This window comes from Leuciscus leuciscus (assembly GCF_965113295.1).
Source record: "Leuciscus leuciscus genome assembly, chromosome: 17".
Taxonomy (NCBI): domain Eukaryota; kingdom Metazoa; phylum Chordata; class Actinopteri; order Cypriniformes; family Leuciscidae; genus Leuciscus; species Leuciscus leuciscus.
The window spans coordinates 40,408,790-40,421,695 of record NC_138741.1 but is presented as its reverse complement, the minus strand read 5'-3'; the positions used below and the strand labels follow the sequence as shown (position 1 = coordinate 40,421,695).

General features: G+C 44.9%; 1 protein-coding gene across 4 annotated transcripts in view; it reads left to right on the top strand.

The window, feature by feature from the left end:
- unc79 (unc-79 homolog, NALCN channel complex subunit) overlaps positions 1 to 12,906 on the top strand; it is a 77,668-nt gene that overhangs the window by 20,115 nt on the left and 44,647 nt on the right. For all 4 annotated transcript variants that reach the window (XM_082143383.1, XM_082143381.1, XM_082143382.1 and 1 more), the window contains 6 exons: positions 301 to 365; positions 2,042 to 2,130; positions 2,611 to 2,651; positions 3,237 to 3,265; positions 5,587 to 5,816; positions 6,068 to 6,239. In XM_082143383.1, the coding sequence (XP_081999509.1) occupies positions 301 to 365; positions 2,042 to 2,130; positions 2,611 to 2,651; positions 3,237 to 3,265; positions 5,587 to 5,816; positions 6,068 to 6,239 (626 nt within the window). The remainder of the gene's footprint in view (positions 1 to 300; positions 366 to 2,041; positions 2,131 to 2,610; positions 2,652 to 3,236; positions 3,266 to 5,586; positions 5,817 to 6,067; positions 6,240 to 12,906) is intronic.

Below are 12,906 nucleotides of genomic sequence, written 5' to 3'. Positions count from 1 at the left end.
CACGAGACTGTTCTCAGGTCAGTGTACTGTTGCCCCCGAGAACTGCTCGAGAGAGTTCGGTTTATGAATCAGAACTGTTTGTTCCAAAGAAGAGTTTGCAGAAGCAGCTCTAGATCGCATTTCTGTGAGTCGGATTGTCGGATGTGTTGGAGAGACCGGTTCACTGACTCCGCTGTCTCATCTGATCAAAGATTCACAGATAATGACCATCCTGAAGCATGTCTTGTTTGCAGACGTCACTGCTCCAGTGGCTTGAGACGGACCTTCTCCTGACATCTAGACATTATGTGTGTGTTTCAGCCTGGAACCCCATTCACTGCCAGCACATCGAGTGCCAGAACTCCATCAACAAGCCGGCTGTGAAGGTACTGTGGCTCCTCTCCTCTGATGACAGCTGTGCTTACTGTAATATACTCTAATATACTGAGGGTTTTGTGGGATTGTGTGTTTTTTAGGGAAGGACTGTGTGAATGAGACGGCCCTTAAAATGGCCAAGACTTTGATTGAGACGCAGCCTGGGAAAACATGAGGGCTGTAAATGAACAAAGACACAACATGAGCTAGAAACAAGAACCTCAAAATAAAAGCAGGAACATCCCAGAATCACTTCCAGGAAAGGGTTGATAGACTGTTCCCGGTCAAACACAGAATTAGAGCCGGAAGAGCCGAGCTGTAACTCGTTTACCGAGAGCGGCTGACCGTTCCCATAACCATCATCCTTCACCGAGAGAGACACTTCACAAGAGACTGCAAATCAGCAGTCTAACGCTGTCACAGAGCTGGAGTATTATGATCATCACAGACCTGCAGTGATGGGTGATTACTGTAATTACTGTAATTACTGCTGTTACTGTATCACAGGAATACTTCACTCAGCAATGTCTTCAGTTACACCACAATACACTCGCCCCAAAAAGACAGAAGATGCACATAATAAAACATGCAGAATACCCTAAACTGAACTCTTGATGTTCTGCTTCTTGAACAAATAGTCCATTATTAGCGATAAGACCAGGAGTATTGGCAGTGACATCAGTCTTGTGTTCTGCAGAGTTTGCTGCTTCAGTATTTGTAGATTATTTTATCATGTTTACTTTCTATGAGATACTGGAAAACAATAAGGCTTTTATTGGCTAAAGTATTGAATGCAGAGAGTAGTAATGCACATAGTCATGGCCTATAGAGGGCGCTACACTGGTCATGGCCTATAGAGGGCGCTACACTGGTCATGGCCTGTAGAGGGCGCTACATTGGTCGTGGCCTGTAGAGGGCGCTACACTGGTCGTGGCCTGTAGAGGGCGCTACACTGGTCATGGCCTGTAGAGGGCGCTACACCGGTCATGGCCTATAGAGGGCGCTACACCGGTCATGGCCTGTAGAGGGCGCTACACCGGTCATGGCCTGTAGAGGGCGCTACACTGGTCTTGGCCTGTAGAGGGCGCTACACTGGTCGTGGCCTGTAGAGGGCGCTACACTGGTCGTGGCCTGTAGAGGGCGCTACATTGGTCGTGGCCTGTAGAGGGCGCTACACTGGTCTTGGGGCGCTACACTGGTCTTGGCCTGTAGAGGGCGCTACACTGGTCGTGGCCTGTAGAGGGCGCTACACCGGTCTTGGCCTGTAGAGGGCGCTACACTGGTCGTGGCCTGTAGAGGGCGCTACACCGGTCTTGGCCTGTAGAGGGCGCTACACTGGTCGTGGCCTGTAGAGGGCGCTACACTGGTCTTGGCCTGTAGAGGGCGCTACACTGGTCTTGGCCTTCTCCTTCACACTCTCCACACGCTGAGGATATCATTAGTAAAATCATCCCAAAAAACTGTGAAATTTGGGTTTCTGGGATAAAGTTGATTGTTTTGGCCAGTGAAGCTTTTGCGGTTGTTAACATTGTGTCTGATCACAATAATCAAGAAATAATGTGAATCAACACAACAACTCAAGCAGCAACTGCGAAACACAAGATGTACGGTGTGTGTGTGCTCTAGTGTGTGTGTGTGTGTGTGTGTGCTCTAGTGTGCGCTGACGGTGTGTGTGTGTGTCTTCCAGATGTGCATTGACCCGACGCTCTCGGTCGCACTGGGAGACAAGCCCCCGCCGCTCTACATCTGTGAGGAGTGCAGCCAGAGGATCGCCGGGTGAGCCGTCCTCATCACAGCTCATCTCACAGGGTCATGGGGTCATGGGGTCAACTTACAGGGTCATGGGGTCAACTTACTGTAGAAAATAGGTTTAGATAGCACAGTGTCAGAGAGACAGGACTGGAACTCGATCACTGTTGATCTGTATGTCAGGGATGTTTAACTTGAAGTACAATACACAACAGCAGCAGCTGATTGGACAGCGTAACACTAGTGCACTGTAGACGCTGTGACGGCACAGGTGCAAACCTAGAGAACAAGACGATCTGCAGCAGGGAATGAAGCCCTTATGAGCCCTCATGTTGCTCTAGAATAATGAACTCCAAAAGATCAGGCAATATTTGATTCTGTATGTCTTTTTATCCGCCGTGGAGAGAGTGTGTTTTCAGCTCAGATTAGATGATCAGACCTTCAGAGAAGGAAGAGAATGTGAGAATGTGTGTATGAAGGTTCCTGAAGCTCTGTTGATGTTCACAGTGATCACGCCGAGTGGCTCGTGGACGTGCTCCTGCCGCAAGGTCAGTGTCAGAACACACACTGCACACACACACACTCCTCTAGATAACCGTGAACATCAGTCCTCCGTCATACAGAGCCAGTGTGAGCTCTCTCTTCTGTGGAACATGGGAAGATAGTTTGAAGAATGTTAGGAACCAAACAGTTTCACTGGCTGAGACATTCTTCAAAATATCTTCATTTTTGTTTGTGTTAAAAGAAAGAAAGTCACACGGGTAAATGATGACAGAATGATCAGTTTAGTCTAAAACGAGGATATATCATAGACTTCTTGTATTTCTATAAACCCAACGCTCAGTTTGCATGTTCCTCACGTCAGTCTTGTGTTACGCCTTCCATTACATCACTTTAGTTTTATGAACTGTCAATCAAAAACACATTTTTACATCATTTATTGATCTAGGTTAATGTTAATTTATAAATCATTGTTAATTCATGTTCGTTCATTAGGATGTGAACTGTTAACGTTTGAATGTATTAGGATGTGTAAGAAATATATTAATAAATGCTGTGATTGTTAGTTGATGTCAAAGTGAACATATCTTGTTCTGCTCGTGTATCTTAACGATGTCCTCATGATTTCACAGCGGAGATCTCTGCTATATGCCAGAAGAAGGTAAGAGGAATATGGTGGTGTTGTCGTGTGTGTGTGTGTGTGTGTGTGTGTGTGTGTGTGTGTGTGTGTGTGTGTGTGTGTGTGTGTGTGTGTGTGTGTGTGTGTGTCCGTGAGAGGAGGGTCATCACTATCAGCTCATCTGTCAATCACTGCATCATCTCACGTTTCAAAGCAATATAGACCCAAACGAAGAGCTGTTCGTCTCAGGCTGACCAGATTAACTCTAGAGGAGACGAGTCAGTGTTTAATGAGGAAGATGTTTTATTGGATGCTGACATTTCCAAATTGTCAACCAAGAGAAAATAAATCAAACACTGAACAAGTTACAAAAGTCAAAGTTGAATCCTCTGAGCTGTTGTTCTCCGTCAGATGATGGGTTGATGAACTCTGAGTCTGAGGTGATGTTAGTGGAGACACACAGATGTGGAGAGTGCTTACTCTCTCACCAACATTCAGTCCTTTGTGTCTTTTGTTTTTTGTGTTAACCTCTCGTTTTTGTTTAAATGCAAATTAACATTTGATATGTGTGATATAAAGCTGGGTTCTTTAAACATTAATGGTGCCAGAGAGGATGCGAAGAGAGTTTCCCTTTTCAGTTTGTTTAAAGTTAAGAAATTAAAAGTGTAAAAATGACTTTCATCGATGTGTATGCTCCATCTGTAGGCACAGAAAGGTCTTTTAAACACTCTAAACCACAGAACCACATGAAGCCAGCAAGAACTGTCTTGTTAAATGAATTGAGACTAATTATTTATGTGATGTTTGGAGGCTTTTTCATACTTCTCAGCGTCAATATACTTGGACTCATGTTAAAGATAATTCTTTGGCTAGGCTTGATAGATTTGACTGTTTCAAACACCAGAGTAATGTACTTAAAGGTTGTTCAATACACCCAGTTGGTATTTCAGAGCATTGCCTTGTACAAGCTGCTATCTTTGTTAAAGATGTGAAATGCAAAAGTGCCTATTGGCATTTGAATGTGTCCCTGCCTACTGATAATGGTTTAAAATAAGTTTTTAAGTATTTTTGGAGTGGTTATACAGAAGAAAAATCTGAAAACACTTCTTTGCAACAGTGGTGGGACATAGGGAAGGTCAATATAAAACATCTGTGCCTTCAGTATACTCTCAATGTCACAAGGGACATGACTAGATCTATGAAAGCTTTGGAGAGTGAAATAGTGAAGCTGCAAGATTTGACTCAACAAGAGAAGGAGAACATTTTAAAGTTCTCAAAAGAAATAGTCAGCTCTGTCTAACCTGTTGGGTTTTTCTGCCCAAGTTGCTCTGGTTCGCTCATAAATCAATTGCTCAACACTTGGAAGTGTGAACTTACAAAGACTGAATTATCCTTGCTTAAAGACTACTGTAATGGACACTGTCAACCAGTTGTTGATGATTCTTTTCCAGCATTGACTCTATTTCCTGATTTTAAAGACTGCACTGGTCAACTCTTAGAGTCCAGAGAGACTCTCACATATGAGTTTGAGTTTGTAAAAATTGTAAACAAAGGCAAACTAAGTGGTCGGGCTGACACCCCTTGGAGAGCTCATCTAGGGCTTGACAATGAGGTCAGACCGGTTTGGAGAGCAATTTACAAACCACCGTTGACCTAAAGGGGAGAAGACTTACAGTGGAGAATCCTACACGGTATTGTGGCGGTCAATGCTTTTATTTCTGTTATTAATAAATCCGTCCTTCGGATGAGACGTTAAACCGAGGTCCTGACTCTCTGTGGTCATTAAAAATCCCATGGCACTCCTCGTAAAGAGTAGGGGTGTAACCCCGGTGTCCTGGCTAAATTCCCTCCATTGGCCCTCCCTTACATTGAACTGGCTCTATCACTCTCTCTCCTCTCCACCTGTAACTGGTGTGTGTGTGTGTGTGTGTGTGTGTGTGTGTGTGTGTGTGTGTGAGTGTGTGTGTGGTGAGCGCATTTGTTTATTCTTGGTTTTAGATACAGTCACAAATGGAGAGTGGAATGTCAATTGTATAATTTTGTATTTGGTCAAGCAAAAATGTCTCTCTACCACAGCAGAAGGAACTAGATCGAAGAGTCCTTAGATTCCGATATAAACACTTTTGACTTTTACAGTACTACAAATAATGTAGAGTTCATAAACATTTGGTGTTTTAAAAATGTTTTATGTTCTGTTGTGGAGAATGTTCTGTGACTGTTTTGAGTTAAATCATGCTCATGTATTTATTTATTTTCCTGTGTTTTGGAAATAGAGTTTTTTGTGTTGTAGAAAACTCTGTTTTGAAAATATAAAGAGATATTGAAATCTCAAAAAAATCTTGAAAATCTCTTCCCCCCCCCAGAACTGCAGCTCTCACGTCCGGCGCGCTGTCGTCACCTGCTTCTCGGCAGGCTGCTGCGGTCGCCATGGCAACCGGCCGGTGCGCTACTGCAAGCGTTGCCATGTGAACCACCACAGCAGTGAGGTGGGGGCGTCGGCGGAGACTCACCTGTACCAGACGTCACCTCCGCCCATCAACACGCGCGAGTGCGGCGCGGAGGAGCTGGTGTGCACCGTGGAGGCTGTCATCAGGTCATCACACGCTCCTGTCACTGAGAGCACTTTCACTCAGGCCTTTCTTTATTTCATACGGCTACAGAGCTGTTAGCAAACTAGGTATCGCCGGGTGTAAAGCTGCAGTAATAATACTCTTGATTAATATATTTCAGTTTGCTTGATTGTGAATAAGACACATTATGTTAAGACACATTTCCACTGCATGTCTGAACTACTTTTTGATATAAAACAAGCATAAATGAGAGTGATCTGATGTATGTTGGCAGTCTGCTGAAAGAGGCTGAGATCCACGCGGAGCTGCGGGAGTTTGAGCTGAACCGCCGGCGTCAGATGGGTCTGTCTTCTTCCCATCATTCTCTGGACAACCTGGAGTTTGACAACAAAGAGGATGACCAGCATGACCAGAGACTGCTCAGTCAGTTCGGCATCTGGTTCCTGGTGTGTGACACGTTACACACATGTGTTTCTGCACACGTTCACTTCACAACACCCTCTCTACGCTCTCATCACAGCTAATAACACAACCATATACATCATGATTAGTACTCAAAAAACTAATAGTCTTTATACTCATTTCCAAAGTATCAGTAGACACAAATTTGATGAAAATGTACTTTTATTTCTGCTATTCCATAAGCGCGCTTGGATTTTCATTCAGTCAGTCTCCTGCTTTTGTTCAGAACAATTATTTTTAACATACATAATCATTTAGGATTTTGAATCATCCCTTTTCTTACAAGTGTGTTAACATTAGACATTAGGGTAGTTCTATTCTAATTTCAGAATTTTCTGAAATTATTTCAACTGCTGATTCCAGAATTTTAGACCTGATTTAATAGAATATAAGGATAGTTCTATTAATGACTATTATTTTGACCTCCCATCCTTCACACAAGCTGCTTCTGCACCAGCACATCTATTACACCTGCTTCTTATTGAGCAAAAACCATGAAAATGTTGAGTTGTGCATATAACTACTGTTCCCATTTCGTCGGTACAACACATGACTATGGGAGATCGCACTCTTGCGCCAATGATGCATGACAACGTGGGCGAGACCAGCCCGGTTAAACTCAAGGGACCAGCACTGCCACATACCTATCTTTCAAGGGAGCGACGGCCCCGGGTTAAAGAACCCTTGCGCTGAGCACGAACTCAGCTACCATTGCTGCATCTAGCCAGTAAACCGGCGTGCAGTGACGCTTTCCCATGATGTTTCCATGCCCCTCGTAGAGTTGCACACACACCCTTCCAGACAGAACCAACTCCTTATCTGCTATAGAAATAGCTTTCTACAATCCAATGCAAAACACGATGCTTAGATAGCGGCTTCCCACTGGCCGAGTTAGAAAACATATCAAAAAGCTTGTCAGACGAGCACATAGCCTGCATCTGCTCAATGTACCTGTGTATAACTCGCACAGAGTCTCCTGTCTTCCTCTGAGTCAGAGATTTCACAGGGCAGCTCGAGAGAGAGAGAGAGAGAGAGAGAGAGCGCGCACTCCCGACACACTCCCGACACTCTCCAGACACTCTCCAGACACTCTCCAGACACACTCCCGACACACTCCCGACACACTCCCGACACATCCCCGACATACTCTAAAGACACCCCTACACACTCCCGATACCCTTCCGACACACTCCCGACACACCCCTGACACACTCCCGACATGACTTCAGGTGTATACACTGCGTTCAAACGCAACACCACCAAAAGCAAATTGGAATGCGAAATGGCCGGGGCGGCAGTGGCTCAGTGGTTCATGTAGGTTGTCTACAAACTGGAAAGGTTGGTGGTTCAATCCCCGGTTCCACCTGACCAAGTGTCGAGGTGTCCATGAGCAAGACACCTAACCCCAGCTGCTCCCGACGAGCTGGATGCCACCTTGCATGACTGACACCGCCGTCGGTGTATGAATGAGTGAATGAATGGGTGAATGTGAGGCAATATGTAAAGCGCTTTGGAGGCAATGGGTCTGTTGAAAGCGCTGTATAAATAAATGCAGTCCATCCATGCAAAAGAGACGCGCTTCGCTGATGCCAGTTCCAACGACAGGCCAGCATCCTTATATTCAAGGGTTCTAAAGGCTCAAACGGATGTTCACACAGTACCATCAGGTCATGCAGGGATTAAAGTTCTCCGTCGCTACGACGGATTTCCGTTAATTGCAGCAAGTCTATGACGGATTTCCGTCAATTGCAGGGTTCCAGTCTGTCCTTAATGTCTTAAATTCACTTTTCATAAATTTAAGGCCGTAAATAGGCTTTCATTTCTCAAATAGTGTAATAAATGTCTTAATTTTAGTTTGAATAGGTCTTAAATTAAGGAAAGACGAGGTGTATTCACCCTTCTGAGGGGGATGTGATCAAAGCTGGAGTGGAGCAAAAGCACGTTCCTCTCTCCACTCTAAGCATTCTGTAATCACTTCGCTTATGGTCCACTCCGGGTTTTCAATTACCGCTCACTGAAAGTGCATGTCAGGCTACAGTTGAGCGCTGAGGTAGAGAACTATATTTCAGTTACCGTGGACACACTTATAATGCAGGTAGGGCTGGGCGATATATCGATATATTTTTTAAATGCGATATGGAATTAGACCATATCGCATATATCGATATAGTTAAAATTTACGCTGTGATCCTTGCTCCCCGCGCCCCTCTCCTCCGCTCCTCCTTTTCCACTCTGCGTGCGTGTTTAGAGCATGTTATGTTATGAGAGGCGAATAATGACTACTTCAGAAAACCCAGCACAATAGGAACTACCAGGCAGTGACATAAGTGTACGCTGAAATAAAGTTTTTCACCTCAGAAAGACGGACTTAATTGTCCTGTCAGCCGTTATACTGTAGTCCAGGCATTCTCAACCCTGGTCCTGGAGGGCCACTGTCCTGCAGAGTTTAGGTCCAACCTTGATCAAACACACCTGAGCCAGCTAATTAAGCTAATTAAGCCTTTCAGGATTACTGGAAAGCTACAGGCAGGTGAGTTTGATCAAGGTTGGACCTAAACTCTGCAGGACAGTGGCCCTCCAGGACCAGGGTTGAGAATGCCTGCTGTAGTCGTAGCTCACACTCTTCAATTGCACGCGCAAATGCGGCGGCGCGCGCGCTGTATATCACCTCACTGTATATAAAGTGCAAAAGAAACTACGAGCATGCAACGCCGTTACGTTGTAAATTACACGAAATAAAAGTAATGCAGGTATGATTTTCATTCTATTCACCAGGAGCAGTTTCCATGTTTCATTAACAGTTATTGTTAATATTGTGTATTCACCATGGTAACTGTCGTTTCCATATTAACGTTAACCCCAAAATGCCACTATTTTTCTTTGTGTTATTTTTTATATTTTTAAATGACTGTAGTGGCTCATACCAACATTGTATTAACAAAAACTAGTTTGGAACTGCTATTTAATAGCTTTAGCATAATGTTTATTTATTAGTAGGCTACTAGTCTTTACTATTAGTCATATTCTTACAATTTATGTTAAATAAAGGGGAAAAGTACTTGTGTGTGTTAACAAATTTTGTGTAAACGTGTGTTATAATTTGCCTATATAATATATACGTGTATATGTATGTATATGTATATATATGTATGTATGTGTATATATATATATAGGCAAATTAGAACATGTTTAAACAAAATTTGTTTATATATATATATTCAATGTAAACTTTGATAATCATAATTAATAAATCGCAATTACAATTCGAAGGGAATAATCGGCAATTATGATTTTTGTAATATTCGTGCAGCCCTAACTTAGGTGAAGAAACCTGTTTATTATTTATTCATTTGATTTTGCAACTGTTCACTGATACGCCTACTGGCAATATTAAAGCGGTTTAAAACGTATCCCCTTAAAACGCTATTGGTCTCGACTATTTAAAAAGGTATATGACTTGGCCTAAAAAAAAATTTCAGTCAGAAGAATTTTTTTCACTTTACATTTTGTAACAACCCTAAAACTCAGAGCCCCTTAAAGCCCAAAGTATACTTCAGTGCATGTGCAAGTGACTTGATCGCTTGGGAACGAAGTCGACTAGAAATTGTAGCAAGTGCGCAACCTGAATGTGGGCTGGTGTGGCTACAGTGCCAGGGCTGAATTTTTGCCCCAGTCCGCCCCTGACTGCTTAAATGTACAGCAAGGTAACGAGTAGTCAGCGCCAGAACCTGTACACGAAAAGAGGAGAATCCAGTCGTACTACTGCTATCGAGGCCATAAGCCCCAGCAGTCTCAATACTGTAAGAAGTATTTTGTTGGTTGCCTGATGTGTGAGTACCTGTGGTGATGAGCCATTTGAGATCGAATGAGGCTAGGAGAGAGATGAAGTCTGTTGCATATGGTTTCTCTAGATGAATGTTGAAATCACCAAAGACTACAAGTGGGGTGTCATTCTCAAGGAAAGAGGACAGCAGCACATCCAGCTCCTCTACAAAGCTTCCCAGCTGACCTGGGGGGTCGATATATGACTACAATATGGATCTTACTGGGAGCTGTAAGTGTAATGGCATGATATTCAAACGAGTTGTTGTTGCATAGAGAAGAGAGAGTTGAGTATTTCCAATTGTTGGAAATGAGAAGCCCTGTGCCCCCACCCCTCCCAGACTGGCGAGGGGAGTAAGAGAAAGAGAATTTGTTGAGAGAGCAGCAGGGGTTGCTGAGTCTTCTGGACGAATCCAGGTCTCAGTCAAGCCCAAGATATTAAGAGTAGATTGAGATGCTAAGGCTGGAATAAATTCAGCTTCATTGACTGCTGACTGTCAATTCCATAGACCCACAGAAAGAGAGAGAGGTGTGTGTGTGTGAGGATGAGAGAATGGGATGCATATTAGCAGTTTTGCGCTGCCTTCTGTGTGTGATGAAAGAGCGTTGTCCAGAGACAATAGGAATGTATTGAAAGCACATGTTGAGTAAGGAAAATAGGATAAAAGTGGGAAAGGAAAGGGAGAAGAAGATAATTAAGTGCCTTACTGGTGTCCTTGCTCGGTGGAGTCGCACAGGTAGAGTCGATGGTCTTTACCCGAGTCGGTCTTCACACGAGGAGGCTGAACGCTTCTGCTGACGCTTCTGTGACAGCGCGCAAACTACATAGATATAATGCTTTCAAATGCTTGAGTGAGGACAGCTGTTTCGGCTCTTGCAGTTAGCACAGCGAAAGCAAATATTCCGAAAATGGGAGAAATCGAAACTAGCTGTTGGACAGGGCTACACTTAAGTGCAATAAAATTTAAACTGCAACACTTTTCAGACGCGGCTTGTGGCAAATAGTAAACTGAGCAACAGGAGAACTGGATATTAAGAAAAAAACACTTGCACGCTCTTGCCGTATCCACAGCCTGACTGCTTGTCCTTGCGTTGTGGTCCTTGCGTTGTGGTCGTGTCTAAGCGCAGGTCCTCCATCTGATCTGGATACGGCCCGGATCCGGCTGACTACATCGTGCGTTGTGGTCGTGTCTAAGCGCAGGTCCTCCATCTGATCTGGATACGGCCCGGATCCGGCTGACTACATCATGCGTTGTGGTCATGTCTAAGCGCAGGTCCACCATCTGATCTGGATACGGCCTGGATCTGGCTTACTACATCATGTGTTGTGGTCGTGTCTAGGCGCAGGTCCTCCATCTGATCTGGATCCGGCCCGGATCTGGCTTACTACATCATGTGTTGTGGTCGTGTCTAGGCGCAGGTCCTCCATCTGATCTGGATACGGCCCGGATCTGGCTTACTACATCATGTGTTGTGGTCGTGTCTAAGCGCAGGTCCTCCATCTGATCTGGATACGGCCCGGATCTGGCTTACTACATCATGCCTTTGTGGTCGTGTCTAAGCGCAGGTCCTCCATCTGATCTGGATACGGCCCGGATCCGGCTGACTACATCATGCGTTGTGGTCGTGTCCAAGCGCAGGTCCTCCATCTGATCTGGATACTGCCCGGATCTGGCTTACTACATCATGCGTTGTGGTCGTGTCTAAGGGCAGGTCCTCCATCTGATCTGGATACGGCCCGGATCTGGCTTACTACATCATGTGTTGTGGTCGTGTCTAGGCGCAGGTCCTCCATCTGATCTGGATCCGGCCCGGATCTGGCTTACTACATCATGCGTTGTGGTCGTGTCTAAGCGCAGGTCCTCCATCTGATCTGGATATGGCCCGGATTTGGCTGACTACATCATGTGTTGTGGTCGTGTCTAGGCGCAGGTCCACCATCTGATCTGGATACGGCCTTATGCTCTGATGGCACAGCAGAACCAACACCGCTTCTGCACAGTTTGCAGATATGCACGGCACTATAGGGACCTAAAACTTGTTGGCAATTCCCTGAATGGAGACCACCAAAATTTCCTGTGCCCGGAGAGGATTGTGGCAATATGCATCGGGCAAATTAACTGATGTAAAAAGGGCAGAGGGCATAACAGGTGACATACTGCAAGCATTTAGAACTTGTAACACCTTAAAGTGTTTGTTCAACTCTAAGATGGTCAAATCTAAGATAGGACAGAAATCCTCCCTTTTCTTTGGGAGAAGGAAATAATGGCCTCCACCTTCCTTTGTGGCACCACCTGAATTGCTTCTTTGCTTAGGAGAACACAGATGCTCTCAGTGCAGGGAAAGCCCTTTCGGACATGGAAGTTGCAATTAATCCACCGAAACAGGGGGCCAAAAGAAACCTCAGTGCTCTGCCCTGCTTGATAGCAGAGCATTCTCAGGCTGCAGGTACACAGTTACGTCAGATCATTCCTCGCCCGCATTCAGCGAGACAGTCTCACTCAGACTCAGGGCAGCCAGAGGAACCTTGTCGTGAACACAACACTGACACTCTTTACCCTCTACATGATTCTCCCAACTCTTCATGACCTCCAAAAACGGCGATTGACGCATCTGGATTAGCACCCGAAGACAGGAGCGGACCGTGTTTGGCCGCTGCCCCGCCAAGCACGTGCTACACGCTCAAGTGCTAAACGATAGAGCTGCCGGCAGTGCACACATGCACCTGGGTTGGAGAGATCTAGCCTAGTGCGGACAATTCAAAACACACTGGACAGTGTTGTATACTATAAACATCCACATGCCATAGGACAGGGGCGATAACTTATA